Source organism: Hemiscyllium ocellatum, chromosome 38 (genome assembly GCF_020745735.1).
Source record: "Hemiscyllium ocellatum isolate sHemOce1 chromosome 38, sHemOce1.pat.X.cur, whole genome shotgun sequence".
NCBI lineage: Eukaryota > Metazoa > Chordata > Chondrichthyes > Orectolobiformes > Hemiscylliidae > Hemiscyllium > Hemiscyllium ocellatum.
In genome coordinates, this window is record NC_083438.1 from 34804556 (window position 1) to 34832156 (window position 27601).

General features: G+C 58.9%; 1 protein-coding gene across 1 annotated transcript; it reads right to left on the bottom strand.

The window, feature by feature from the left end:
* Nucleotides 1–1517: 1517 nt before the first annotated feature.
* LOC132833886 (mitochondrial import receptor subunit TOM40 homolog) lies at nt 1518–26239 on the bottom strand. The gene is made up of 9 exons (XM_060852542.1): nt 25814–26239; nt 21724–21791; nt 19961–20053; nt 19264–19365; nt 17678–17783; nt 16705–16827; nt 11278–11354; nt 5977–6079; nt 1518–2940 (listed from the first exon to the last, which is right to left on the bottom strand). Exons 1-9 carry the CDS (start codon nt 26046–26048, stop codon nt 2801–2803), a joined length of 1047 nt encoding a protein of 348 aa, XP_060708525.1. The 5' UTR covers nt 26049–26239; the 3' UTR covers nt 1518–2800.
* Between the last annotated feature and the right edge of the window lie 1362 nt (nt 26240–27601).

Here is a 27601-nt window from a genome sequence, read left to right on the forward strand (position 1 = left end):
AGTGCTGAGGGAGTGCTGCACTGTCAGAGGGTCAGTGCTGAGAGAGTGCCGCACTGTCGGAGGGTCAGTGCTGAGGGAGTGCTGATCTGTCGGAGGGTCAGTGCTGAGGGAGTGGACACTGTTGGAGGGTCAGTGCTGAGGGAGCTCTGTGCTGTCCAAGGGTCAGTGCTGAGTGAGTGCCATGCTGTCCGAGGGTCAGTGCTGAGGGAGTGCCACGCTGTCCGAGGGTCAGTGCTGAGGAAGTGCTGCCCTGTCCGAGGGTCAATGCTGAGGGAGTGCTGCCCTGTTGGAGGGTCACAACCTGAGGACTCCTTGAACTACACCTCTTGGTTAAATAGGTCTTCATCGAAGAATGCGCCAGAGACCTTCCTGAGATGGTGTTGGGTGGTATAGAGGTGCACGTGGATATTGGATTCTGTGGTCAGTAAGTAATGCATTGAGGGCGTCTGAGATGGTTTGAAGAGAGAACTCAGTATTGTCATTGGCAATGACAGCACCTTAATGCAGACTGAGGCTTCTGAGAAGACAGGTCACTGACCCTTCAAGGAGGAAGTGAATTTCGATGAGTATTTTTTCTATTCAAACCACAAGATTTTTGTTGTAACAGATGCGACCTGTTCCCCTTTCAGGAGCTTCTACAGTTTCTGCCTCATCATCAAGACAGCCTGCTGACTATTCCCATTGTGGGGGTCAAGTTGCTTTCAGTCTGACATCTCGGTCATAAGGAGCTGGGGTTCAGGGGTAAAGAATAAAACTTGTCAGATGCAGGGGACTGACACTCAGTTGTCCGTCACTGATGTTCTGATATGTACAATGCGTGGTGTGACTGTAACACTTGTGATTATAAGAGAGCAAACGAGAGCGAGCGAGTGCGCAAACAAGAGCAAATGAGAGCGCGCAAACGAGAGAAAACGAGAGCGAGCGAGAAAGAGAAAACGAGAGCGAGCGAGAAAGAGAAAACGAGAGCGAGCGAGAAAGAGAAAACGAGAGCGAGCGAGAAAGAGAAAACGAGAGCGAGCGAGACGGAGACTTGCCCATGTCATTTATTGACAAAGTACAACATGAAACATCATTTGCAAAAAAAACCTGTGTGTTTTAAGTTATCAAACATGATTTACACGCAGTGTCCATTCGCTTACAGTATCAAACACTCTGTACATCTCTTCCCAAGGTTTACAGCCTCATTACTGAGGGGGTTCCGATTGAGTTCGGAATGAGCTGAGCAAGCCATGGCAACCGTACGTTTGACTGAAGTGAACCAGTGCTGGGAGCTGGGGTGGGCAAACTTCGACCTCCTGCAGGATCAGAGGCCATGGGAGTAACAAGGTGGGGAGCGGAGGAGGGGCACACAGCCATTACTGAGTCACATGGACCGTCTCCCTCCACCCCGCACCGGGGTTCATGGGCGTTAAGACTAAGTGGCAGGGGGCTGAGGAATGGCAGTGCCCGGGGCACCTTTGGGTGGCCGGAGTTGTCCAACTCCAATGGCAGCCCACCCCTGGGTGGTGGTTGGGGGGGGGGGGGGGGGGGGGGGGGGAACGCAATTCAAATCCAACAAGGAAAAGGAGATATCTTCACTCCAATCCATCTACTGCCCAACCCAAAACATCGCATCCGCCGGTGGGATGGTGAGGGGCTAACGCTGCAATAATGCCCCATGTCAAAAGTCTGCTGGGGGAGGGAGTTGGTGACAGATTTGGAGGGAGGGGGAGGGAGATGAATTCTGGACGTCCTACCCCACCAGCGCAATCATGTAACCATCTGGAAAGCAAAGTGAATAGTGAGGCAGCAGGAGGTATTGAGTGAGCCCTCTCTGCAAGTCCGAGAGTTAATGTAATGAAAGGAAACGCGAGGTTTGGATGTCACTCGATGCAGCGCTGTAGCCAAAACACCCCCACTTCTCCCAGAGGAGGCGCCCCACTGTGACAATGCCACCGCACTGACGACAGAGGGTGAACGAGACAGCTCACCATCACCTTCTCAAAGGGCAATTAGGGATGGGGCGATAGATGCTGGTGCTGCCAGTCTCACCCACAACAAGAAAGTCCCTCCTTCATCTGAAACATTTTTAAGATTCTGCCTGAGGAAAAGCTCGTGTCTTTTAAGGACGAGCGAGTTTCCAAAGAAAAAAGACGACAACTATTTTGACAGTGGCTTCAGATCTTGGTGCCGCTACACAGACCGTCTCTATCTGACGGTCTGTCTCTCAAACTGAACTCACCCCCAAGGCCACACTCACCCTCTCCAGCACTCGCGCTGCGGTGAGATCACAGCCCATGGCGGGGGGGGGGGAAAAGAGGGTGGGCGAGCATGGGAGGGAGAGCACGCAAGAAGGGAAACTCACATGACGACGATTTCAAAAACATCTGAGGAAAGAGGTGCCCGATGTTGATAGGAGCTGGAGGGGGTCGAGCGGGAGGTGTGGGGGAGGGGGCGGCTAGGAGGGGAAACGGAGAGGGAGTGGGGAACGCTCACTTGGAGCGAACCGGTCTCCCTCGACATTGTTCTCGAGCTGAGTGAACGCCAACCAGAGCGATCGGACACAGACGACCCCACCCCTGTGGAGAGAGGGGGGGGGGTGTGGGAGGTTGTGAGCTGCGCTGCTTCATCACCCATCTCCCACACCCCCTCTCTGCTCCCCCTCCTCCCATCACCCCGGCCCCCTCCCGGTCCCGGAGCAGCGTGCTGTACCATCAGTGAATGGCCCCAGGTTCGACGGTCTCTGTACATTCCAGTAAAAATGAAAAAAAACCCTTCTGCCTTCCTCTGCTGGCTGCGGGAGACCTTTCCCTGACTGTGATTAACCAATCGTCAGGCCGAAGCCACACTGGAACTTGTTCTTCCTGTGGTTCAGGAAGGCTCCCATCGCTAAAGTCAGTGGTAATGGCACCAGCTTCTTTTCCAACGACGCTCCAACCACCCAGTTGCTGTCTACTGACCCTGTGGAGTGAACCGGAGAAAGCAGTCACGGTGCGTTTACAACCCTTTGACAGTTCTCCCTAAACTCCAGCCTGTCACGGCTTCACTATGTATCAGAGACTGCGACTCAATCTACAACAACCTTTCTCTGTGTATCTCCCCCTCCATCCAGGCTGTGCCAAAACAAATTAGATTAGATTAGATCGGTTTAGATTCCCTACAGTGTGGAAACAGGACCCTCCGAAGAGTAACCCACCCAGACCCATTTCCCTCTGACTAATGCACCTAACACTATGGGCAATTTAGCATGGCCCATTCATCCTGACCTGCACATCTTTGGACTGTGGGAGGCAAACAGAGCACCCAGAGGAACCCCACGCAGACACGGGGAGAATGTGCAAACTCCACACAGACAGTTGCCCAAAGGTGGAATTGAACCTGGGACCCTGTTGCTGTGAGGCAGCAGCGCTAACCACTGAACCACTGTGCCACCCCAAATGGTATTTACAAAATACCCTGCAAGGACTGCAACAATCACTACATCAGACAGAAAACTAGCCATCAGGATACACGGGCACCAAATAACCACCAAAAGACATCAGTATCCTTATACACAGACAAAGAACACAGCTCAACTGGGACATGTCCACCCTAGGGCTGGAAAAACAAGAGACACGCACGAGAATCCCGAGAAGCAACGCATTCCAACCGGAATTCTATCAACAAAACACATCGACTTGGATCCCATTTACCAACCTCTGAGAAAAAAGAACCGAAAATGATATCTCCCACTGTAACAGACCAAGACACCCAAATACAAAGCGGGACGATAACACCAGCCCTTCACCAGAGGTTCACTGATAATGCTACCGAGCATGGTGACGAAACGTTTGAGAACGAACCTACCAGCCCAGTGAGCTAACTTACGACAGTTGGCTGTAGTCTGCAGGGACACTCTCTGAACTAGTCCCACCTCACCTCCAGGTCACTGTGGAAGGAAATACCTGCATTTCTATAGCATCTCATGTGGACACTGGCTATAAGGCCCTGAGCACATTCTATATTAAAACAAGTTGCTTTCCTCTTTAATAAAGAAGTAGTCACTGTTGCATTGTGGGAAACAGGCAGCCAGTTTGTACACAGAAAGCTCCGACCCAATACTAACAGGAGTCGGAGGCAGCTCACCCGCTCCCTGGGGGTGGAGGGGAAATGGAGTGCCCCCGCTGGGGAAAGAGCACCCTGCACTCAGGTGAATAAATGGCTTCCACAAACCCATCTCCCCCCCCATAAAAAATAAACAGCCCCCAGTTAGTTCTGCCAATCGCAACCTGCCCAATTGTTCCCCACTCACCCTCTCACAGGCCTGTGCATCTACCCCACCCCCACCCCCCAAGGGTGAATCATGAAAACTGGGTGGTATGGGAAAGTCAGGCTAATGTTTCCAGGCATGGAGACCTCTTGGACTAACTGCTCTTCCAACAGCCCCTCCCTCCTCTTGTTTGGACGTTCCTGTTGGATCCTCTCCCTTTCAGTTTCGCAGATCACAACAAAAACTCGCTGTGTCAGCGAACGACATAGATCCTGAGCCTTTGGTGGACGGAGGAAAAGGCAGTGGAAGGTATCGGCGTGATCACGGGAACAATAACTGCCGAACCCGTGGGTTAACGTGCTGGGGACACAAGTTCAAATCTCAACACTGCAGCTCATGGCTTTTCAGTTCGCTAGGAATCTGAAAAAAAAACTGGTGACCACACAAAGACTGGATTGTTGTGAGAACAGCCTTTTCCTCGCTGCTATCAGAGTGCTGAAGAACCCTCTCACACAGAGCTGCTCTCTCTCTCTCTGCACCCGCTCTGTAGCTGTAACACTACATTCTGCATTCTCTTCCATTATCCTGGTGTACGGACTGCATACAATACAATATTTTTCACCGTATCTCGGTACACGCGGCAAATCACCTCGAAATTCATCGAGTTCACTGTGCTTTTTTGGAAATCTGCCATCTTTATCTGTCTTAGACCCACAGCTATGTGACTGACTCATTCCTGCCCTCTGGAGGAATCAGCCAGTAACACCCACAGCCAATGAACGTATATGAAAGATTCGTTCCTGCAAGGGGAATGATCCTCGTCTCTCTCCACATGAAGTAAACGGCGGACGGTTGCAGTAAATCCTGTCTCCTGTTCCTTCTTGACGCGTGTATAGCTCAAAATAGGGCACAGTTAGGGTCATACAGCACGGAGACAGACCCTTCGGTCTAACCCGTCCGTGCTGACCAGATATCCGAACCTAATCTAGTCCCATTTGCCAGCACTTGGCCCATATCATAGAATCCCTGAAGTGTGGAAACAGGTCCTTCAGCCCAACAACTCCACGCCAACCCACCAACAGTAATCCACCCAAACCCATTTCTCATTACTCTACATTTACCCCTGACTCATGCACCAAACCTGCACATCCCTAGGCACTATGGGACAATTTAACATAACCAATCCACCTTAACCTACATATCTTTGGACTCTGGGAGGAAACCGGAGCACCTGGAGGAACCCCACGCAGACACGGGGAGAATGTGCAAACTCCACACGGACAGTCACCAGAAGCCAGAATCAAACCTGGGTCCCTGGCGCTGGGAGGCATCAGTGCTAACGACTGAGCCACCGTGCCACCTCTAAACCTTTCCAGTTCATATCTTGATGTTAAATGTTTTAATTGTATCACCCTCTTCCTCTGGCACACTCCTACCCCATCCCCAACCAAGCAGAAACCCACTGGACTGAACAAAGGGAAGGCACCGATGTGTTGGCAATGCTTCCACCAGGGAACCCACAGCCTCAACTCTGGGCTGATGCTGGCAGTGGGGGGAGGGCGCTGGAGGGGGTGCAGCAGCTGGGGAGAAATCATGAGGGAAGGCAACCCCCCACCCACGGATCGTGACACAGGGACTAAATCCACAGCCACGCCCCTGCAGTCGCACAGCTGAGGGGCGAGGGGAGGGGGGGCCTACACGTCCTAGTGACAGAGCACAAGGAGTGGGTAAGTGACGGGAAGACTCACCTTTAAACAGCAGGTTCGCTTTGGGCAGGTCCAGCTGATACCCAAACGTCACACTGGTGTCCTGCATTCTCAAGCTCGCTTCCAGTTCCACACCTACCTGTAACTGTGGGACGGGGGATAAAACAAACAGGAGATCAGCTGGAGACGGACACCGCCGGCCAGAGAGAGCACGTGCCACGAGACGGACACGGCCGGCCGGAGAGCGCGCGCGCGCAGCGAGACGGACACGGCCGGCCGGAGAGAGCGCGCGCAGCAAGACGGCGAGACGGACACGGCCGGCCGGAGAGCGCGCGCGCTGCGAGACGGACACGGCCGGCCGGAGAGCGCGCGCGCTGCGAGACGGACACGGCCGGCCGGAGAGCGCGCGCGCTGCGAGACGGACACGGCCGGCCGGAGAGCGCGCGCGCGGAGCGAGACGGACACGGCCGGCCGGAGAGCGCGCGCGCGGAGCGAGACGGACACGGCCGGCCGGAGAGCGCGCGCGCTGCGAGACGGACACGGCCGGCCGGAGAGCGCGCGCGCTGCGAGACGGACACGGCCGGCCGGAGAGCGCGCGCGCAGCAAGATGGCGAGACGGACACGGCCGGCCGGACAGCGCGTGCGCGGAGCGAGACGGACACGGCCGGCCGGAGAGCGCGCGCGCTGCGAGACGGACGCGGCCGGCCGGAGAGCGCGCGCGCAGCAAGATGGCGAGACGGACACGGCCGGCCGGACAGCGCGCGCGCGGAGCGAGACGGACACGGCCGGCCGGAGAGCGCGCGCGCTGCGAGACAGACACGGCCGGCCGGAGAGAGCGCGCGCAGCAAGACGGCGAGACGGACACGGCCGGCCGGAGAGCGCGCGCGCTGCGAGACGGACACGGCCGGCCGGAGAGCGCGCGCGCTGCGAGACGGACACGGCCGGCCGGAGAGCGCGCGCGCTGCGAGACGGACACGGCCGGCCGGAGAGCGCGCGCGCTGCGAGACGGACACGGCCGGCCGGAGAGCGCGCGCGCTGCGAGACGGACACGGCCGGCCGGAGAGCGCGCGCGCTGCGAGACGGACACGGCCGGCCGGAGAGCGCGCGCGGAGCAAGATGGCGAGACGGACACGGCCGGCCGGACAGCGCGCGCGCGGAGCGAGACGGACACGGCCGGCCGGAGAGCGCGCGCGCTGCGAGACGGACACGGCCGGCCGGAGAGCGCGCGCGCGGAGCGAGACGGACACGGCCGGCCGGAGAGCGCGCGCGCTGCGAGACGGACACGGCCGGCCGGAGAGCGCGCGCGCTGCGAGACGGACACGGCCGGCCGGAGAGCGCGCGCGCTGCGAGACGGACACGGCCGGCCGGAGAGCGCGCGCGCGGAGCGAGACGGACACGGCCGGCCGGAGAGCGCGCGCGCTGCGAGACGGACACGGCCGGCCGGAGAGCGCGCGCGCGCGCTGCGAGACGGACACGGCCGGCCGGAGAGCGCGCGCGCGCGCTGCGAGACGGACACGGCCGGCCGGAGAGCGCGCGCGCAGCAAGATGGCGAGACGGACACGGCCGGCCGGACAGCGCGCGCGCAGCAAGATGGCGAGACGGACACGGCCGGCCGGACAGCGCGCGCGCGGAGCGAGACGGACACGGCCGGCCGGAGAGCGCGCGCGCTGCGAGACGGACACGGCCGGCCGGAGAGCGCGCGCGCGGAGCGAGACGGACACGGCCGGCCGGAGAGCGCGCGCGCTGCGAGACGGACACGGCCGGCCGGAGAGCGCGCGCGCTGCGAGACGGACACGGCCGGCCGGAGAGCGCGCGCGCTGCGAGACGGACACGGCCGGCCGGAGAGCGCGCGCGCAGCAAGATGGCGAGACGGACACGGCCGGCCGGACAGCGCGCGCGCAGCAAGATGGCGAGACGGACACGGCCGGCCGGAGAGCGCGCGCGCAGCAAGATGGCGAGACGGACACGGCCGGCCGGACAGCGCGCGCGCAGCAAGATGGCGAGACGGACACGGCCGGCCGGACAGCGCGCGCGCGGAGCGAGACGGACACGGCCGGCCGGAGAGCGCGCGCGCGGAGCGAGACGGACACGGCCGGCCGGAGAGCGCGCGCGCTGCGAGACGGACACGGCCGGCCGGAGAGCGCGCGCGCTGCGAGACGGACACGGCCGGCCGGAGAGCGAGCGCGCGCGCTGCGAGACGGACACGGCCGGCCGGAGAGCGCGCGCGCGCGCTGCGAGACGGACACGGCCGGCCGGAGAGCGCGCGCGCAGCAAGATGGCGAGACGGACACGGCCGGCCGGACAGCGCGCGCGCAGCAAGATGGCGAGACGGACACGGCCGGCCGGACAGCGCGCGCGCGGAGCGAGACGGACACGGCCGGCCGGAGAGCGCGCGCGCTGCGAGACGGACACGGCCGGCCGGAGAGCGCGCGCGCGGAGCGAGACGGACACGGCCGGCCGGAGAGCGCGCGCGCTGCGAGACGGACACGGCCGGCCGGAGAGCGCGCGCGCTGCGAGACGGACACGGCCGGCCGGAGAGCGCGCGCGCTGCGAGACGGACACGGCCGGCCGGAGAGCGCGCGCGCAGCAAGATGGCGAGACGGACACGGCCGGCCGGACAGCGCGCGCGCAGCAAGATGGCGAGACGGACACGGCCGGCCGGAGAGCGCGCGCGCAGCAAGATGGCGAGACGGACACGGCCGGCCGGACAGCGCGCGCGCAGCAAGATGGCGAGACGGACACGGCCGGCCGGACAGCGCGCGCGCGGAGCGAGACGGACACGGCCGGCCGGAGAGCGCGCGCGCGGAGCGAGACGGACACGGCCGGCCGGAGAGCGCGCGCGCTGCGAGACGGACACGGCCGGCCGGAGAGCGCGCGCGCTGCGAGACGGACACGGCCGGCCGGAGAGCGCGCGCGCTGCGAGACGGACACGGCCGGCCGGAGAGCGCGCGCGCGCGCTGCGAGACGGACACGGCCGGCCGGAGAGCGCGCGCGCAGCAAGATGGCGAGACGGACACGGCCGGCCGGACAGCGCGCGCGCAGCAAGATGGCGAGACGGACACGGCCGGCCGGAGAGCGCGCGCGCAGCAAGATGGCGAGACGGACACGGCCGGCCGGACAGCGCGCGCGCAGCAAGATGGCGAGACGGACACGGCCGGCCGGACAGCGCGCGCGCGGAGCGAGACGGACACGGCCGGCCGGAGAGCGCGCGCGCTGCGAGACGGACACGGCCGGCCGGAGAGCGCGCGCGCGGAGCGAGACGGACACGGCCGGCCGGAGAGCGCGCGCGCTGCGAGACGGACACGGCCGGCCGGAGAGCGCGCGCGCTGCGAGACGGACACGGCCGGCCGGAGAGCGCGCGCGCTGCGAGACGGACACGGCCGGCCGGAGAGCGCGCGCGCGCGCGCTGCGAGACGGACACGGCCGGCCGGAGAGCGCGCGCGCGCGCGCTGCGAGACGGACACGGCCGGCCGGAGAGCGCGCGCGCGCGCGCTGCGAGACGGACACGGCCGGCCGGAGAGCGCGCGCGCGCGCGCTGCGAGACGGACACGGCCGGCCGGAGAGCGCGCGCGCGCGCGCTGCGAGACGGACACGGCCGGCCGGAGAGCGCGCGCGCGCGCGCTGCGAGACGGACACGGCCGGCCGGAGAGCGCGCGCGCGCGCGCTGCGAGACGGACACGGCCGGCCGGAGAGCGCGCGCGCGCGCGCTGCGAGACGGACACGGCCGGCCGGAGAGCGCGCGCGCGCGCGCTGCGAGACGGACACGGCCGGCCGGAGAGCGCGCGCGCGCGCGCTGCGAGACGGACACGGCCGGCCGGAGAGCGCGCGCGCGCGCGCTGCGAGACGGACACGGCCGGCCGGAGAGCGCGCGCGCGCGCGCTGCGAGACGGACACGGCCGGCCGGAGAGCGCGCGCGCGCGCTGCGAGACGGACACGGCCGGCCGGAGAGCGCGCGCGCAGCAAGACGGCGAGACGGACACGGCCGGCCGGACAGCGCGCGCGCGGAGCGAGACGGACACGGCCGGCCGGAGAGCGCGCGCGCTGCGAGACGGACACGGCCGGCCGGAGAGCGCGCGCGCTGCGAGACGGACACGGCCGGCCGGAGAGCGCGCGCTGCGAGACGGACACGGCCGGCCGGAGAGCGCGCGCGCGGAGCGAGACGGACACGGCCGGCCGGAGAGCGCGCGCGCTGCGAGACGGACACGGCCGGCCGGAGAGCGCGCGCGCGGAGCGAGACGGACACGGCCGGCCGGAGAGCGCGCGCGCTGCGAGACGGACACGGCCGGCCGGAGAGCGCGCGCGCTGCGAGATGGACACGGCCGGCCGGAGAGCGCGCGCGCGCGCTGCGAGACGGACACGGCCGGCCGGAGAGCGCGCGCGCGCGCTGCGAGACGGACACGGCCGGCCGGAGAGCGCGCGCGCGCGCTGCGAGACGGACACGGCCGGCCGGAGAGCGCGCGCGCGCGCTGCGAGACGGACACGGCCGGCCGGAGAGCGCGCGCGCAGCAAGACGGCGAGACGGACACGGCCGGCCGGGCAGCGCGCGCGCGGAGCGAGACGGACACGGCCGGCCGGAGAGCGCGCGCGCTGCGAGACGGACACGGCCGGCCGGAGAGCGCGCGCGCTGCGAGACGGACACGGCCGGCCGGAGAGCGCGCGCAGCGAGACGGACACGGCCGGCCGGAGAGAGCGCGCGCGCAGCAAGACGGCGAGACGGACACGGCCGGCTGGACAGCGCGCGCGTGGAGCGAGACGGACACGGCCGGCCGGAGAGCGCGCGCGCAGCAAGACGGCGAGACGGACACGGCCGGCCGGACAGCGCGCGCGCGGAGCGAGACGGACACGGCCGGCCGGAGAGCGCGCGCGCGCGCTGCGAGACGGACACGGCCGGCCGGAGAGCGCGCGCGCTGCGAGACGGACACGGCCGGCCGGAGAGCGCGCGCAGCGAGACGGACACGGCCGGCCGGAGAGAGCGCGCGCGCAGCAAGACGGCGAGACGGACACGGCCGGCTGGACAGCGCGCGCGTGGAGCGAGACGGACACGGCCGGCCGGAGAGCGCGCGCGCGCGCTGCGAGACGGACACGGCCGGCCGGAGAGCGCGCGCGCGCGCTGCGAGACGGACACGGCCGGCCGGAGAGCGCGCGCGCTGCGAGACGGACACGGCCGGCCAGGGAGCGCGCGCGAGACACAGCGACACGGCAATTGGCTAGGGGGATACAGTGAATGAGAGAGCTCCATCAGAGCGGCAGGATTAGAAAGGGAGAGAGAAAGGGAGGAAAATGGTGAGGGAGTAAGCGAGATGAATGCTGACAAAGCTGGGGTGGGGGCTGAAGCAGATCTACCTGGTCGTTGGCTTTGTGATAGTATGTAGCATGTGCTCCCGCCTGACTGAGCGTGAGGGTTCCTATCCAATTACTGCCTGAGAGAGAGAAAGATCAGAGATTCAGGTACTCTCACAGTAACATTACTGACCACAAACAACTCTTCACCATCAGCAACAGGACACACAGTGTCCTCACCCTACCCGGACACACCCTCCCTGCGCCCTAAACCTTATCCACACAGCCACTACAGACATACCCCCAGCTGCCGACCCACCATCCCCAAAGGGACAGGGAGCACAGGGATTCAGACTCAGCACATGGAGCCATTACTGGGTGAGGGAGGGGGTGTGTAAGACACGACCTTTCTCTGATGCAGCACAAGTTGGACTCCGCTGCTGGAGGGAGATGACAGTGCAAATGATGAACAATCTCAGACAGGTACATGGTCAAGGGAAATGTACGTGTCGGGTTGTGGGTAGAGCCAGCAGCAAAACAGCACTGACTGGCATACTCTGCGTACATCCAACACAGACCAGAGGGGCCGAATGGCCTGCACACATGCTGGAAACAACGAGGTGACAATTCAAAATTCTCCTTCCGGTTTTAAACACCCTTCCAACAGCCCCTCCCCATCTCTGTTCCTCCTCCTCCAGCCCCTACACACCCCCTCCATTCCTCTGTAACCCCCACCAGCCCGTACGCTCCCTTCCCATCTCTGTAACCCCCACCAGCCCCTCCCTATCCTGGTGACCTCCTGAAATCGCAGCGTCTGGAGCATCCCCTGATTCCCATCACCCTACCACTGGCAGGGGTGGGGGTAATAAGTGTGCTCAGCTTCAGGACCCCTTCCTGAATCCTGCCTGCTCTCCTTTGTTCAGTTGCCTTGTGAACAGGAGCCCTTCAAGCAATAGATATCTACTGATGTGCTTCACGGTAACACCAAGACTCCTGTGAAATGTCAGGTTCTGTAGGCTACGTGAAAGCAACTGGTGGTAGTCATGTAAAAACAGACCCTCAATAACTCAGGAACGAGTGATGGGGTTATTGCAAAATCGGTTTACTCATTACCACCCACAGTGCCCATCGGGGTGAGGCTCATGTGTTAACCATTGGATATGTCCCACTGGACAGCAACTGCTCCCTCAACCTCCATGAAGCTGGTGACGAGAGGGAGTGCCACAGGCTGTGTTCCCACAACACGATCCCCTTTCCTGACCTTGAGTGGGAAGGGGTTTGGAAACCTGGTAAATATCCTACTCACTGCGTTTAACGAAGGCTGTATTCAGGAACCAGAACAACGCTCAGCCCCACTTCAACTGAAGACAGACTCCAGGGAGGTGCAGCACCACCACCTGGTGGCCCACGCTGGGAATTGCATTGACAGGAGGAGGCTATACAGCCCCATCATACAGATGTACAGCACAGAAACAGACCCTTTCGTCCAACTCGTCCATGCCGCCCAGATATCCTAACCTAATCTTGACCCATTTGCCAGCACTTAGCCCATATCCCTCCAAACCCTTCCTATTCATATACCCTTCCAAATGCCTCTTAAATGTTGTCATTGTACCAGCCTCCACCACTTCCTCTGGCAGCTCATTTCATACACATACCACCCTCTGTGTGAAAAAGTTGCCCCTTAGGTCTCTTTTATATCTTTCCCCTCTCACCCTAAACCTATGTCCCTCTAGTTCTGGACTCCCCCTTCCCAGGGAAAAGACCTTGTCTATTTACCCTATCCATGCCCCCCATGATTTTATAAACCTCTATAAGGTCACCCACCCCTCAGCCTCCAATGCTCCAGATCATGGTTGATCTGCATAGACCACACTACAGAACAGGGACAGGCCCTTTGGCCCATCCTGTCTGTGCTGGCCATGATGCCACTCTGAACTAATCCCACCTGGCTGCACGTGGCCCATATTCCTCCTGTTCACCGATCTGTTTAAATGTAACTATGACACTGTTACTGTATTTGCTTCTTCCACCTCCCCTTGGCAGCACCTTCCAGGCGATTATCACCCGCTGGATAGGTTTTGTGAAGGGCAGGTCGTGCCTCACAAACCTTATTGAGTTCTTTGAGAAGGTGACCAAGGAAGTGGATGAGGGTAAAGCAGTAGATGTTGTGTATATGGATTTTAGTAAGGCGTTCGATAAGGTTCCCCATGGTAGGCTAATGCTAAAACTTCGGAGGTATGGCATTGAGGATACATTAGAGGTTTGGATTAGGAATTGGCTGGCTGGAAGGAGACAGAGGGTAGTAGTTGATGGATTATGTTCATCTTGGAGCGCAGTTACTAGCGGTGTACCACAAGGATCTGTTTTGGGACCATTGCTTTTTGTTATCTTTATAAATGATCGAGAGGAAGGACTTGAAAGCTGGGTAAGCAAGTTTGCGGATGACACAAAAGTCGGTGGAGTTGTGGATAGTGAGGAAGGAAGTGGTAAGTTACAGCGGGATATAGATAAGTTGCAGAGCTGGGCGGAAATGTGGCAAATGGAATTCAATGTAGCTAAGTGCGAAGTCGTTCACTTTGGTAGGAATAACAAGATGATGGATTACTGGGCTAATGGTAGGCTACTTGGTAGTGTGGATGAGCAGAGGGATCTTGGTGTCCATGTACACAGATCTCTGAAAGTTGCCACCCAGGTAAATAGTGCTGTGAGGAAGGCATATGGTGTACTGGGCTTTATTGGCAGAGGAATTGAGTTCCGGAGTCCTGAGGTCATGTTGCAGTTGTATAAGACTCTGGTGCGGCCTCATCTGGAGTATTGTGTGCAGTTTTGGTCGCCATACTATAGGAAGGATGTGGAAGCTTTAGAACGAGTGCAGAGGAGGTTTACCAGGATGTTGCCTGGAATGGTAGGAAAATCTTATGAGGAAAGGCTGAGGCACTTGGGGCTGTTCTCATTGGAGAAGAGAAGGTTTAGGGGAGATCTGATAGAAGTGTATAAGATGATTAGGGGTTTAGATAGGGTAGATACTAAGAACCTTTTACCGCTAATGGAGTCAGGTGTTACTAGGGGACATAGCTTTAAATTAAGGGGTGGTAGGTATAGGACAGATGTTAGGGGTAGATTCTTCACACAGCGGGTTGTGAGTTCATGGAATGCCCTGCCCGTATCAGTGGTGAACTCTCCTTCTTTATGGTCATTTAAGCGGGCATTGGATAGGCATTTGGAAGTTATTGGGCTAGTATAGGCTAGGTAGGATTCGGTCGGCGCAACATCGAGGGCCGAAGGGCCTGTACTGCGCTGTATCCTTCTATGTTCTACACCTCCCCTCGTACATCTGCCTTAAACATTCCCCCTTCATTATAAATCCCTTAAGCTGACAAACGGACAGCAATCCCCACTGATGCTCAGCCTCGAGAAAGGGTTTTGAGCAGGAGGAGCGCACTGTGTGGGAGTGAAAAAGGACAGGCTCGAATTTGAAGGGAGTGAGTGTGTACCCCCACTCCCCAATACCCCTGAACAAACCATGCCTCCCCATCTAACCCTCCCAAATCCTTGAACTGTCTTAATTCCCCCATTAAGTCACCCGTAACCATCTCATGTTGAGAGACAGAGACCAACGTTAGAACTAGAAGCAGTAGGCCATTTGGCCCTTCAAGCCTGCCCTGACCATTCAATAAGATCGTGGCTGATCTTTGCGTGGCCTCAGATCCACTCATCCGCCCTCTCACCGAATCCCTTAATCACTTTACTGTTCAATAAAATCTACCTTAGCTTTAAAAACGTTTACTGAAGTAGCGTCAATGACTTCCCTGAGCAAGGAATTCCACAGATTCACAATCCCCTGGGTGAAGCGCAGAATGTGTGGCGTTTCCTCAGAATCTAAACCCTCTCTGTGCCACTTATCATTCGTGGGGATAACATTACACCCCTGCCCCCAACAGCACAGCTGAGTTTTTGATAGTTGAAAAATTTCTCAGGCGGTCCACTTTATGCTGGTGTGAGACAGACAGAAGCATAGGGAGGAGCAAATAGGGCGGGCAAGGTGGCTCAGTGATTAGTACTGCTGCCTCACAGCACCAGGGTCCCAGGTTCGATTCTCGCCTCGGGCGACCGTCTGTGGGGCGTTTGGACATTCTCCCCGTGTCTGCGTGGGTTTCCTCCGCGTGCTCTGTTTTCCTCCCACAGTCCAAAGGGTGGATTGGCCATGGGAAAGCGCCCACAGTGTTAGGTGCATGAGTCAGGGAAATGGGTCTGGGTGGGCTACTCTTCAGAGGGTCGGTATGGACTTGTTGGGCCGAAGGGCCTGATTCCACACTGTAGGGAATCTAAGGGACGGCAGGTTAGGTGAATTGGCCATGCTAAATTGTCCCATAGTGCTAGGTGCATTAATCAAGGGTATATACAGGGTAGGCAAATGGGTCTGAATGGGCTGCTCTTCGGAGGGTCAGTGTGGACTGGTTGGGCCGAAGGGTCTGTTTCCATACCGTAGGGAATCTAATTTGAAGAGGATGGGAAAACAACAAGTGCTGGAGATCACAGTGGGTCAGACAGCATCCATAGGGAGATAGGGAGAGAGAGAGAGAGAGAGGGAGAGAGAGAGAGAGAAAGAGCGAGCCAATGGTTCAAGACGAGATGACTCGGCTAGATGGCTCTGATGAAGTCACCTTGATTCGAATGTTAGCTTGCATTCTCTCCATGGACATTGCCTGACCCACTGTGATCTCCAACACGAGCAGGCTGAATCGCTCCAACGGCGACAGCCTGGTGCCAATAACACCATGGTCATGGGTTCAGTCCCCACCCTGGCTAATGTCTCAGATAGCCCTCAACTCTTCAGTGCTGTGTCAGTGCAGCATTAGCTCTGAGCCCAGGAGGCCCAGGTCCGAGCCACACCTGCACCAGAGGTGTCTAGGAACATCGCCGAAACTTTCTAATCAACCAGAAAGTAGCTACAGATCACAACCGGAGATGTTTCAAGGCATGAGACGGCCATTCAGCCCCACCACACCAGCGTCGCGAGTGGTCTCTCAGTCCCCTTCTGCCTGTATGCCTCACTCCCCGATAATGGGACACCCATGGCATGGAGTGTTCCAGTTGCAACCACAGAGATGTCACCACCTGCCCAAGCTCAGAAACGCAGAGCTGACAGTTCTCCAGATCTTGTGGGCATACTTGGTGAGGTCACATATGGTGCTCAGAACACGCCCAAGATGGATATTCCACATGACCAAGCTGCCCTGCCATACCTTCAGCTGAGATCTAGCCTATTTACTCAACAGTGGAAATGAGAAAATAGGAAGAATTATTTACCCTTTACCCTGCAGTGACCAATCAGGCGTCGAAGCACAAGATTAATTAAATATTCCAGAAGGGGGAGAAATTTTAAAAATAAATCCAAGGGGCTCCTCTATCTCCCAGCAACCCCTACAAGCCCCATCCTGTCACCGTCCCACACACGGCCCAGACAATAGCAGCTGGCTAACTCACCTGTATACCTGCCAGCGACAGACATGACTGCACCTTCCTCTCCTGGTCGCCGGTGATAGACAAGTTCCCCACCCAGAGCCAGGCTCGGCGTGATACTCTGTAGATAGTGAGCCACGACGATTCCTGCAAATCCAAATGGGAGAAGGTCATATTCCAGGCAAATCCCAACAAAACCACAAGCACACTCCGACATAGTTAGATGGCTGACACCATTAATACTGGGGGCCTGTATAACACTGGGGTACAGTACTGGTGGGGACAGGTCTGTCCGTGTACAACACTGGGGTACAGTACTGGTGGGGACGGGTCTGTCACTGTATAACACTGGGGTACAGTACTGGTGGGGACGGGTCTGTCACTGTATAACACTGGGGTACAGTACTGGTGGGGACGGGTCTGTCACTGTATAACACTGGGGTACAGTACTGGTGGGGACGGGTCTGTCCCTGTATAACACTGGGGTACAGTACTGGTGGGGATCGGTCTGTCACTGTATAACACTGGGGTACAGTACTGGTGGGGACCGGTCTGTCCCTGTATAACACTGGGGTACAGTACTGGTGGGGATGGGTCTGTCCCTGTATAACACTGGGGTACAGTACTGGTGGGGATTGGTCTGTCACTGTATAACACTGGGGTACTGTACTGGTGGGGATTGGTCTGTCACTGTATAACACTGGGGTACAGTACTGGTGGGGATCGGTCTGTCCCTGTATAACACTGGGGTACAGTACTGGTGGGGATCGGTCTGTCACTGGAGGTGGTAGCCTGGATCTCCCTGCCCTACCCAAACAGCTGCTGGGCCCTGTAAAAATCCAGCTTGTACGATTGCCATTCAGTAAAGTTGGTGACGGGTTGTGCAGCTAAACTGCAGAGCTGGGGCTCAGATTCACAACAGCAAACGGAACAAGGTCAAGGGGCTGATTCCTGGTTCCCCTTTTCTGGTGCTCCCGGAATGGGAATGTCTCCATACCTGATCCGATGAGAATGTCGGGGTTTCCCAGCGTCAGTGTTGCTGTGTAATCATTTCCTCGATACTCTGAGTCCACCTGCCAGTTCACAAACTTTGACTGTTGCGTCTATGAGAGAAGGACAAGGGACAGCATGATGTTAGTCAGAGAACAAAGCCTCCGCGACACTTTAAAACAATGGAAAGCTGCCTCTAAACTGGCCCCAATCAAATACTCCCAGGACAGGGACAGCATAGATATTGAATGAAATCTCAGCTCTGCTTGACACTGCGCACAAATAATTCCAGTGGCTCAGTGATTAGCACTGCTACCGCACAGCGTCAGGGACACGGGTTTAATTCTAGCCTCGGGCAACTTTGTGTGGAGTTTGCACATTCTCCCCGTGTCTGCGTGGGTTTCCTCCGGCTGCTCCTGTTTCCTCCCACAGTCCAAAGATATGCTGGTTAGGGTGGATTGGCCGTGCTAAATTGTCCCATAGTGTCCAGGGATGTGCAGGTTAGGGTGGATTGGTCACGCCCCCCTACACCCCACCCTCCCAGCCTGGCACTTTCCCCTGCCACCGCAGGAACTGTAAAACCTGTGCCCACACCTCCTCCCTCACCTCCATCCAAGGCCCTAAAGGAGCCTTCCACTTCCAAAGTTTTACCTGCACATCCACTAATGTCATTTATTGTATCCGTTGCTCCCGATGCGGTCTCCTCTACACTGGGGAGACTGGACGCCTCCGAGCAGAGCGCTTTAGGGAACATCTCCGAGATACCCGCACCAATCAACCACACCGTCCTGTGGCCCAACATTTCAACTCCCCCTCCCACTCTGCCGAGGACATGGAGGTCCTGGGCCTCTTTCACCGCCGCCCCCTCACCACCAGACGCCTGGAGGAAGAACGCCTCATCTTCCGCCTCGGAACACTTCAACCCCAGGGCATCAGTGTGGGCTTCAACAGTTTCCTCATTTCCCCTTCCCCCTAGTTTCAAACTTCCAGCTCAGCACTGTCCCCATGACTTGTCCGGACTTGTCCTACCTGCCTATCTTCTTTTCCACCTATCCACTCCACCCTCACCTCCCTGACCTATCACCTTCATCCTCTCCCCCACTCACCCATTGTACTCTATGCTACTTTCTCCCCACCCCCACCCTCCTCTAGTTTATCTCTCCACGCTTCAGGCTCTCTGCCTTTATTCCTGATGAAGGGCTTTTGCCCGAAACATCGATTTCGCTGCTCGTTGGATGCTGCCTGAACTGCTGTGCTCTTCCAGCACCACTGACCCAGAATCTGGTTTCCAGCATCTGCAGTCATTGTTTTTACCCCATGGGAAATTGTCCCATAGTGTCCAGGGATGTGCAGGTTAGGTGTATTAGTCAGGGGTAAATGTAGGATAGTAAGGGAATGGGTCTGGTTGGGTTACTTTTCGGAGGGTCAGTGTGGACCCCTGAAGGGCCTGCTCCCACACTGTAGGGATTCAATGGCTGGTTACTCCTGACAGTCACAATGATGAGTTCAGACTATCTCAGTGACATGATCCAGTCTACCTCCCACATCAACCCAGTGTCACGTCGATCAGAGGGGCTGTCTCAGCATGCTCACCTGTAACACCATTTTCGACCGCACTCTGTCTGTTAGTAGATGAATGAGTTGTGCATTCAGGCTGCCTGTGTTATCCATGTCGCCAACAAGAACTGGAAAGGCCTGCAACAATATACACAGTACAGCTTGTTTTAGGACACTGCCACAAGGTCCTCCAGTCTGTCACTACATCCCAGGCATCAGATATTCCACAAAAAAAACACCCCGAATCCCTTGATTAGATTCCCGCCTGTAACTCCCTCCCAGGTATCTGTTATTCTGTACGTAAACCACCCCATCGATTAGATTCCAGTCTGTAAGTCACCCCTGGGTACCTGTTATTCTGTGCACAACTCACCCTGAACCACTCAATTAGATTCTAGTCTGGAACTCTCTCCCAGTATGTATTATCTATATATAACCCAACGTGAACCCCTTGATTAGACTCCCGTCTGTAACCCCACCCCAGGTATCTGTTATTCTAAATATAACCCACCCTGAACCCCTCGATTAGATTCCGGTCTGTAACTCTCTCCAGAGTATCTGTTATGCTGTATATAAACCACCCCGAATGCCTCGATTAGATTCCGGTCTGTAACTCCCTCCCAGATATCTGGTATTATAGACCAGCAGCCAGCCGAGTTGAGTGACTGGGCTCAGATACGAAACCCAGTGTGTGACGACCTGCTGTGCTCCGTTCAGGGAGAGTGGCTCTTACCTCAGTGGGACTGAGCTGCTTCGTGCCAACATATGTTGCTCCAAAGTGGTAGCTGGATTCTCCTAACGTGCTGAGTGACACGGTGTGATTCACCTGTGGTAGCAGAGACAGCGATGTTCACACGTTAACTAAAACCAAGAACGTTCAGTGCAGGCAACACCAGGCAATATTAACCACTCCCTTTAACAGCCACACGGTCTTTATGTGGAGGGTGGCAGTGTTACAACTTCCACACACACACACACACACACGATGCCCACAGCTCTCCCAACCTCATACATCCTCAGGTTTCAGATGCAAACACTAAGCACAGTGCTGTGGGAGTGCCATGCCGGAGGGCTAGGGCCGAGGGAGCGCCGCGCTGTTGGAGGGCTAGGGCCGAGGGAGCGCCGCGCCGTTGGAGGGCTAGGGCCGAGGGAGCGCCGCGCCGTTGGAGGGCTAGGGCCGAGGGAGCGCCGCGCCGTTGGAGGGCTAGGGCCGAGGGAGCGCCGCGCCGTTGGAGGGCTAGGGCCGAGGGAGCGCCGCGCCGTTGGAGGGTCAGGGCCGAGGGAGCGACGCGCCGTTGGAGGGTCAGGGCCGAGGGAGCGACGCACCGCCGGAGGGTCAGGGCCGAGGGAGTGCTGCGCTGTCGGAGGGTCAGGGCCGAGGGAGTGGGCACTGTCGGAGGGTCAGTGCTGAGGGAGTGCTGCGCTGTCAGAGGGTCAGTGCTGATGGAGTGCCGTGTCGTCGGAGGGTTAGTGCTGACGGAACGCCACGCCAGAGGGTCAATGCTGAGGGAGCGCCGCACTGTCAGCCCGTTTGGGATAAATAATTAAGTCCAGGTCCTATGTTCCCTCTCCGATGATTATTAACAGATCTACTGCCACAACTTTGAAGAAAAGCACGGGATGTCACCCTGTGGCTTGGCCAATTTTAATTGCTCAACAAATACCAATCGGTGCAGAGCTGGTTACCCTACTAGTGCAGATGGAGATTCGGTGAATAAATCAGCTGCTGTGATTTGTACAGAACAGACAACACACCGTGAGGTAGTCACAGGTCATCTGCTCCTGAAACATTCTTGTATCACTAGCCTGAAGCGGTTATTTATGGAATGAGGTTGAGGGGAATTTTGATATTTTTTATGTTACTTTCTCTATACCTTCTAAACCCAACATTTGAACAAAAAGACATCTTCCTCAAACACGCAAAATCCTGAGCGGACTGGTCAGTCTCGGGTGTAAAAGGACGTTACCTCGCGTGATGGAGAACAGATCGAGATGGGACATGGTTCACAAATGAAGGCTCTCCCATTTGAGACAGAGATAAAGAGAACCGTTTACTCCCAGTTTGGTTATCTATGATTCACTCATGGGTTGATGAGAATTCAGGTGTGTGGTAGGGTGGACAGAGGTAAGGGGCAAGAGAGAGAGAGTGTACGAGAGAGAGCGCGCGCGCGAAAGAGACACAGAGGAGAATGCTTTCTGACATAGCAGATACTGATCTGGAACATTCTGCATGGAAGGGCATTGGGAGCAGATTCAACAGGAACTTTTAAAAAAGGGGGGGAAAGAGGGGGAAACAGATGAAGGGAAAAGTTACAGTGCTGCAGGGACTAACAAAACGGGTATTTTGAGGAGCCACAATGTACCGACTGGTTTTGTCCTGCTCTTTATGACTCTGCAAGTATTATCTTGTTTCACTGCACCTTCTCAGAAAGCTGCTCTGCAAATTCAGTGAATGCCTGACTGTGCAGACTAAAGACAGGGATGTACTTGACTGACCTGGAAGTGATTGCTGAGACCTTTGTTTACAATGAGTTTCACTCCTTCCATCTGAATAGGGAAAAGTTCTGGGGAGAGAGAGAGAGACAAAAATGAAAACAAACCTTATCACTAAGAAGGACGATTGTTAATAGAATGCTCCCGCGAATACCTTTTCAGTCATGCAGAAATGTTCACAATAGCGATTAACTAACATTTAACTGAGAAACGCGAGTTGGGAACAGGTAGCTGAAACCCCTAATGGAGGACAGGGAAGGTGGTGAGGAGTTTAAAGGGGCTAATCCCAGAGCGCGAGGCCCAGGCAGCTGAAGGTACAGATGCCAGTGATGGGAATCAAGGGATGAGAGATCAGCTGGAACTGGAGCAGGGAAGATATCTCGGATATTGGCAACTGTCAGAAGAGGGTGTTACACAGATGTGGAGCATCACAGGGGCTGGAGAATGGTTGTACAGGCCGGAGAAAGTCACGGGATTATTTTTTGTAAGTTCATTCACGGGACCAGTCGAGGCCAGGCCAAAATTTATTCCCTGACCCTAATTGGCTAGAGGCCAGTTTCCCTCCCTGAAGGACATTGAGTGAGCCAGATGGGTTTGTTCTGACAATCAAGAACAGATTCATGGTCATCTATTCGTCAAATCCAGCTTATCCAGCAATGGCAGCATTCAAAACACAGTCCCTGGAACATAATGTGGGTCTATGGATTAACGGTGCAGTGATAAAAGCAGTGGATCATTGCCCCCACCAGTACTGTACCCAGGTGTGATCCAGTTCCATACCTGTCCCCACCAGCATAACCTCTCCTGGTCTTTCAATCCCAACTCCAGCATCCTACTCCGGCAACTGCCCCTCTCCCGCCCACACTCCAGTCAGCACATTCCCCCACAGCCTCCTCCCTGGGTTGGTGAATTTCCGCCCACCATATCCTAGTATCGCGTCCCATCAATTTCCCCACACTCCCACCCCAACCTCCTGTCGGTCAATCCCCACATCCCCCCCCAACAAGTCCATCAGACAGACCCAAAATCAGATATATTCTCCCACATTCTCCACACCACACCCTCACCCACCCCTGCGCACATCCGGACGCCCCATCTCTCCTACGCTGCAGCTCAGGCACCTTGGCTCCACCCTACCCCCCACCCAGACCCCCCCTCCTCCTCCCACTCGCCCGCCCAGATGCCCCACCTCCCCATCTACCCTCCTTTCTATCAGGCATTCTGTTCCTACACGCCCCACTCCCATAACCGCCCACCCCCCCATTACCCCCCCACTCCCATAACCGTCAACCCCCCAATTACCCCCTTCTCCCATAACCGTCCGCCCTCCCCAATTACTCCTTCTCCCATAACCGTCCGCCCTCCCCAATTACCCCCTCTCCCATAACCATCCAGCCCCCCAACTACTCCCCCTCTCCCATAACCGCCCACCCTCCCCAATTACCCGCAACTCCTATACCCGCCCACTCTCCCCAACTACCCCCCACTCCAATAACCGCCTCCACCAATTACCCCACTCTCCCACAATCCTCCCCAATTAGCCCCTCACCCATAACCCGCCCTAATTACTCCCCTCTCCCATAACCGTCCGCAATTACCCCTTCTCCCATAATCGTCCACCCCCCAACTACACCCCTCTCCCATAACTGTCCCCAATTACCCCCTTCTCCCATAACCGTCCACGCCCCCAACTACACCCCACTCCCATAACTGTCCCCAATTACCCCTTCTCCCATAATCGTCCACCCCCCCAACCTACCCCCACTCCCATAACCGTCCACCCTCCCCAATCACCTCCCCGCCCATAATCACCCACCCTCCCCAGTTACCCCACTCTCCCATAACCATCCACTCACCCCAATTATCCCCCACTCCCATAACCGTCCGTAATTCCCCCTTCTCCCAGAACCATCCACCCTCCCCATTTACCACGTCTCCCATAACTGCCCACCGGCCCCAATCACCCCCTCTCCCATAACCGTCCGCCCTCCCCAACTACGCCCCTGTCCCATAACCGTCCAACCCCAACTATGCCCCTCTCCCATAACCGTCCCCAACTACGCCCCTTCTCACATAACCGTCCACCCCCCCCCAACTACGCTCCTCTCCCATAACCAGCCACCCTCCCCAATTACCCGCAACTCCTATACCCGCCCACTCTCCCCAACTACCCTCCACTCCAATAACCGCCTCCACCAATTACCCCACTCTCCCACAATCCTCCCCAATTAGCCCCTCACTCAACCCGCCCCAATTACTCCCCTCTCCCATAACCGGCCGCAATTACCCCTTCTCCCATAATCGTCCACCCCCCAACTACACCCCTCTCCCATAACTGTCCCCAATTGCCCCCTTCTCCCATAACCATCCATCCCCCCAACTTACCCCCACTCCCATAACTGTCCACCCCCTTCAACTACGCCCCTGTCCCATAACCATCCACTCACCCCAATCAACCCCCACTCCCATAACCGTCCACCTTGCCCAATTATCCCCCACTCCCATAACCGTCCGCAATTACCCCCTCTCCCATAACCGTCCGCCCTCCCCAACTACGCCCCTCTCCCATAACCGTCCAACCCCAACTACGCCCCTGTCCCATAACCGTCCCCCCTCCCCAACTACGCCCCTCGCCCATAACCGTCCGCCCTCCCCAACTACGCCTCTCGCCCATAACCGTCCGCCCTCCCCAACTACGCCTCTCGCCCATAACCGTCCGCCCTCCCCAACTACGCCTCTCGCCCATAACCGTCCGCCCACCCCAACTACGCCCCTCGCCCATAACCGTCCACCCTCCCCCAACTACGCCCCTCTCCCATAACCATCCCCCCCAACTACCCCCCTCTCCCATAACCGTCCCCCCTCCCCAACTACCCCCCTCTCCCATAACCGTCCCCCCTCCCCAACTACCCCCCTCTCCCATAACCGCCCCCCCTCCCCAACTACCCCCCTCTCCCATAACCGTCCCCCCTCCCCAACTACCCCCCTCTCCCATAACCGCCCCCCCCAACTACGCCCCTCTCCCATAACCGTCCCCCCTCCCCAACTACGCCCCTCTCCCATAACCGTCCCCCCCAACTACCCCCCTCTCCCATAACCGTCCCCCCTCCCCAACTACCCCCCTCTCCCATAACCGCCCCCCCCAACTACACCCCTCTCCCATAACCGTCCCCCCCAACTACACCCCTCTCCCATAACCGTCCCCCCCAACTACACCCCTCTCCCATAACCGTCCCCCCAACTACACCCCTCTCCCATAACCGCCCCCCCAACTACACCCCTCTCCCATAACCGCCCCCCCAACTACACCCCTCTCCCATAACCGCCCCCCCCAACTACACCCCTCTCCCATAACCGCCCCCCCCAACTACACCCCTCTCCCATAACCGTCCCCCCAACTACACCCCTCTCCCATAACCGCCCCCCCAACTACACCCCTCTCCCATAACCGTCCCCCCAACTACGCCCCTCTCCCATAACCGCCCCCCCCAACTACACCCCTCTCCCATAACCGCCCCCCCCCAACTACACCCCTCTCCCATAACCGCCCCCCCCAACTACACCCCTCTCCCATAACCGCCCCCCCCAACTACACCCCTCTCCCATAACCGCCCCCCCCAACTACACCCCTCTCCCATAACCGCCCCCCCCAACTACACCCCTCTCCCATAACCGCCCCCCCCAACTACACCCCTCTCCCATAACCGCCCCCCCCAACTACACCCCTCTCCCATAACCGCCCCCCCCAACTACACCCCTCTCCCATAACCGCCCCCCCCAACTACACCCCTCTCCCATAACCGCCCCCCCCACCTACACCCCTCTCCCATAACCGCCCCCCCCAACTACACCCCTCTCCCATAACCGCCCCCCCCAACTACACCCCTCTCCCATAACCCCCCCAAATACCCCCTTCACAACTGACTCACCCCATTATCCCCTTTCTCCCCATAACACCATCTCCTCCCAATACCATCCAGCACCCCCCATTACCCCCTCCCCCTCCCCCATTGACCCCCCTCCCCCAGTGTCCCCTCCCCCTCCCCCATTGACCCCCCTCCCCCAGTGTCCCCCTCCCCCGTTGCCCCCTGACCTTTGCACTTGCGGTGACATTCCTCGAAGGTGCCCGGGTTGGGCAGCTTGCCCTCGGCCTGGGCTCCAGGCCCGGCCGCCCCTCGCTGCTGCTGCTGCTGCTCGGGTCCGGGCGGTACCGGCGGCACGGTGAAGCCCGGGGGCACAGTGAAGCCGCCGGGCCTGACGCTGGGCCCGGGGACGGGGGCGGGGGCGGCGGTGGGCCCCGGGGAAGCGGCCGCCAGCACGTTCCCCATGGTCCGTGTGTGGGGGGGAGAAGGGGATCTACCAACGCAGACAGGTGGAGGGGGGGGTTCCGACTCCTCACCCCCGGCCTCTACAACGTGCTCCCGACCTCCCGGGACACGGAAACCCCCCCGATTTTTTTTTTCGCCCTCCCCCTCTCCAGAGCCGGCGCCGCCGTGCTGCAACCTAACTCGCTGCCCGCTCCCCGCCTCCCATTGTTCCGGCAGCCTCCGATTGGCCCCGCTCGTCACGCCGCCGCCCCGCTATTGGCGCGGGCGGCCTGTCCGTCGAAGGCCGCCAGCAGGGTTGGCTGGCAGCGCGCACGCATGCGCCCCTCTCCCCGAGGCGGATGCGCTCCCGCCCACCCCGGGCGCGCCCCTGCACCCGATTGGACGGGCGGCCCGCCGCGGATTGGCCCGCGCGGCCGCCAGCTATGCTAATAAGGTGGCGGGTGGAGCGGATTGGTCGGGCGCGGTAGCCTCCCCTCCCCGGCAGCACCCGGGGCAACCCGGAAGTGCGGGGAAGCTGTCTCCCACGTGCTCCTGAAGGTCAGGAGGCGGACATGTGTGAATGAATGGGGAAAGGTCAAGGTGGAGCCCGCCCCTTGTAACACACACTGATGTGTGGGTGGGGAAGGGGGCAAAAGGACTGCTTCCTGACCCCCCTCATCCCTCCCAGCCTGCTCAGCTCAGATCTGTCACAGCAATTGGTCTGATGGTCCCTCTCTGGAAGGGGGTCCCTGCATTCCCTTTCTCCAAATGCTTTGCACTGTCAGAGGGTGTGCTGAGGGAGTGCCGCACTGTCGGAGGGTCAGTGCTGAGGGAGTGCCGCACTGTAAGAGGGTCAGTGCTGAGTGTTGCGCACTGGAACGACCCTGCTGCACCACCGCAGGGATGAACAAGGGGCAGCACTGAGGGGGATTCAGCAATGAGGGAGGGGCAATGTGCAGAGAGACCACTGCTGAGGGAGGGTCACTAATAAAGGAGTGCCGCACTGTCGGAGGGTCAGTGCTGAGGGAGTGGGCACTGTCGGAGGGTCAGTGCTGAGGGAGTGGGCACTGTCGGAGGGTCAGTGCTGAGGGAGTGCCGCACTGTCGGATGGTCAGTGCTGAGGGAGAGGGCACTGTCGGAGGGTCAGTGCTGAGGGAGTGGGCACTGTTGGAGGGTCAGTGCTGAGGGAGTGGGCACTGTCGGAGGGTCAGTGCTGAGGGAGTGGGCACTGTCGGGGGTCAGTGCTGAGGGAGAGGGCACTGTCGGAGGGTCAGTGCTGAGGGAGTGGGCACTGTCCCAGGGTCAGTGCTGAGGGAGTGGGCACTGTCCGAGGGTCAGCACTGAGGGAGTGGGCACTTTCCGCGGGTCAGCGCTGAGGGAGTGGGCACTGTCCGAGGGTCAGCACTGAGGGAGTGGGCACTGTCCGCGGGTCAGCGCTGAGGGACCGCCGCACTGTCAGAGGGTGAGCGCTGAGAGAGTGCCGTTCTGTCGGAGGGTGAGTGCTGAGGGAACGCCGCACTGTCGGAGGGTCAGTGCTGAGGGAGCGCCTCACTGTCGGAGGGTCTGTGCTGAGG

Bases quoted from the DNA above. Each gene is read 5' to 3' on its own strand.
- LOC132833886 (XM_060852542.1), bottom strand. From the start codon at position 26,048: ATGGGGAACGTGCTGGCGGCCGCTTCCCCGGGGCCCACCGCCGCCCCC. The intron at 19,366-19,960 runs GTAAGAGCCACT...ATATTGTTGCAG, and splicing joins AGCAGCTCAGTCCCACTGAG to GCCTTTCCAGTTCTTGTTGG. The intron at 11,355-16,704 runs GTGAGTTAGCCA...TCTCTCTCTCAG, and splicing joins TGTCGCTGGCAGGTATACAG to GCAGTAATTGGATAGGAACC.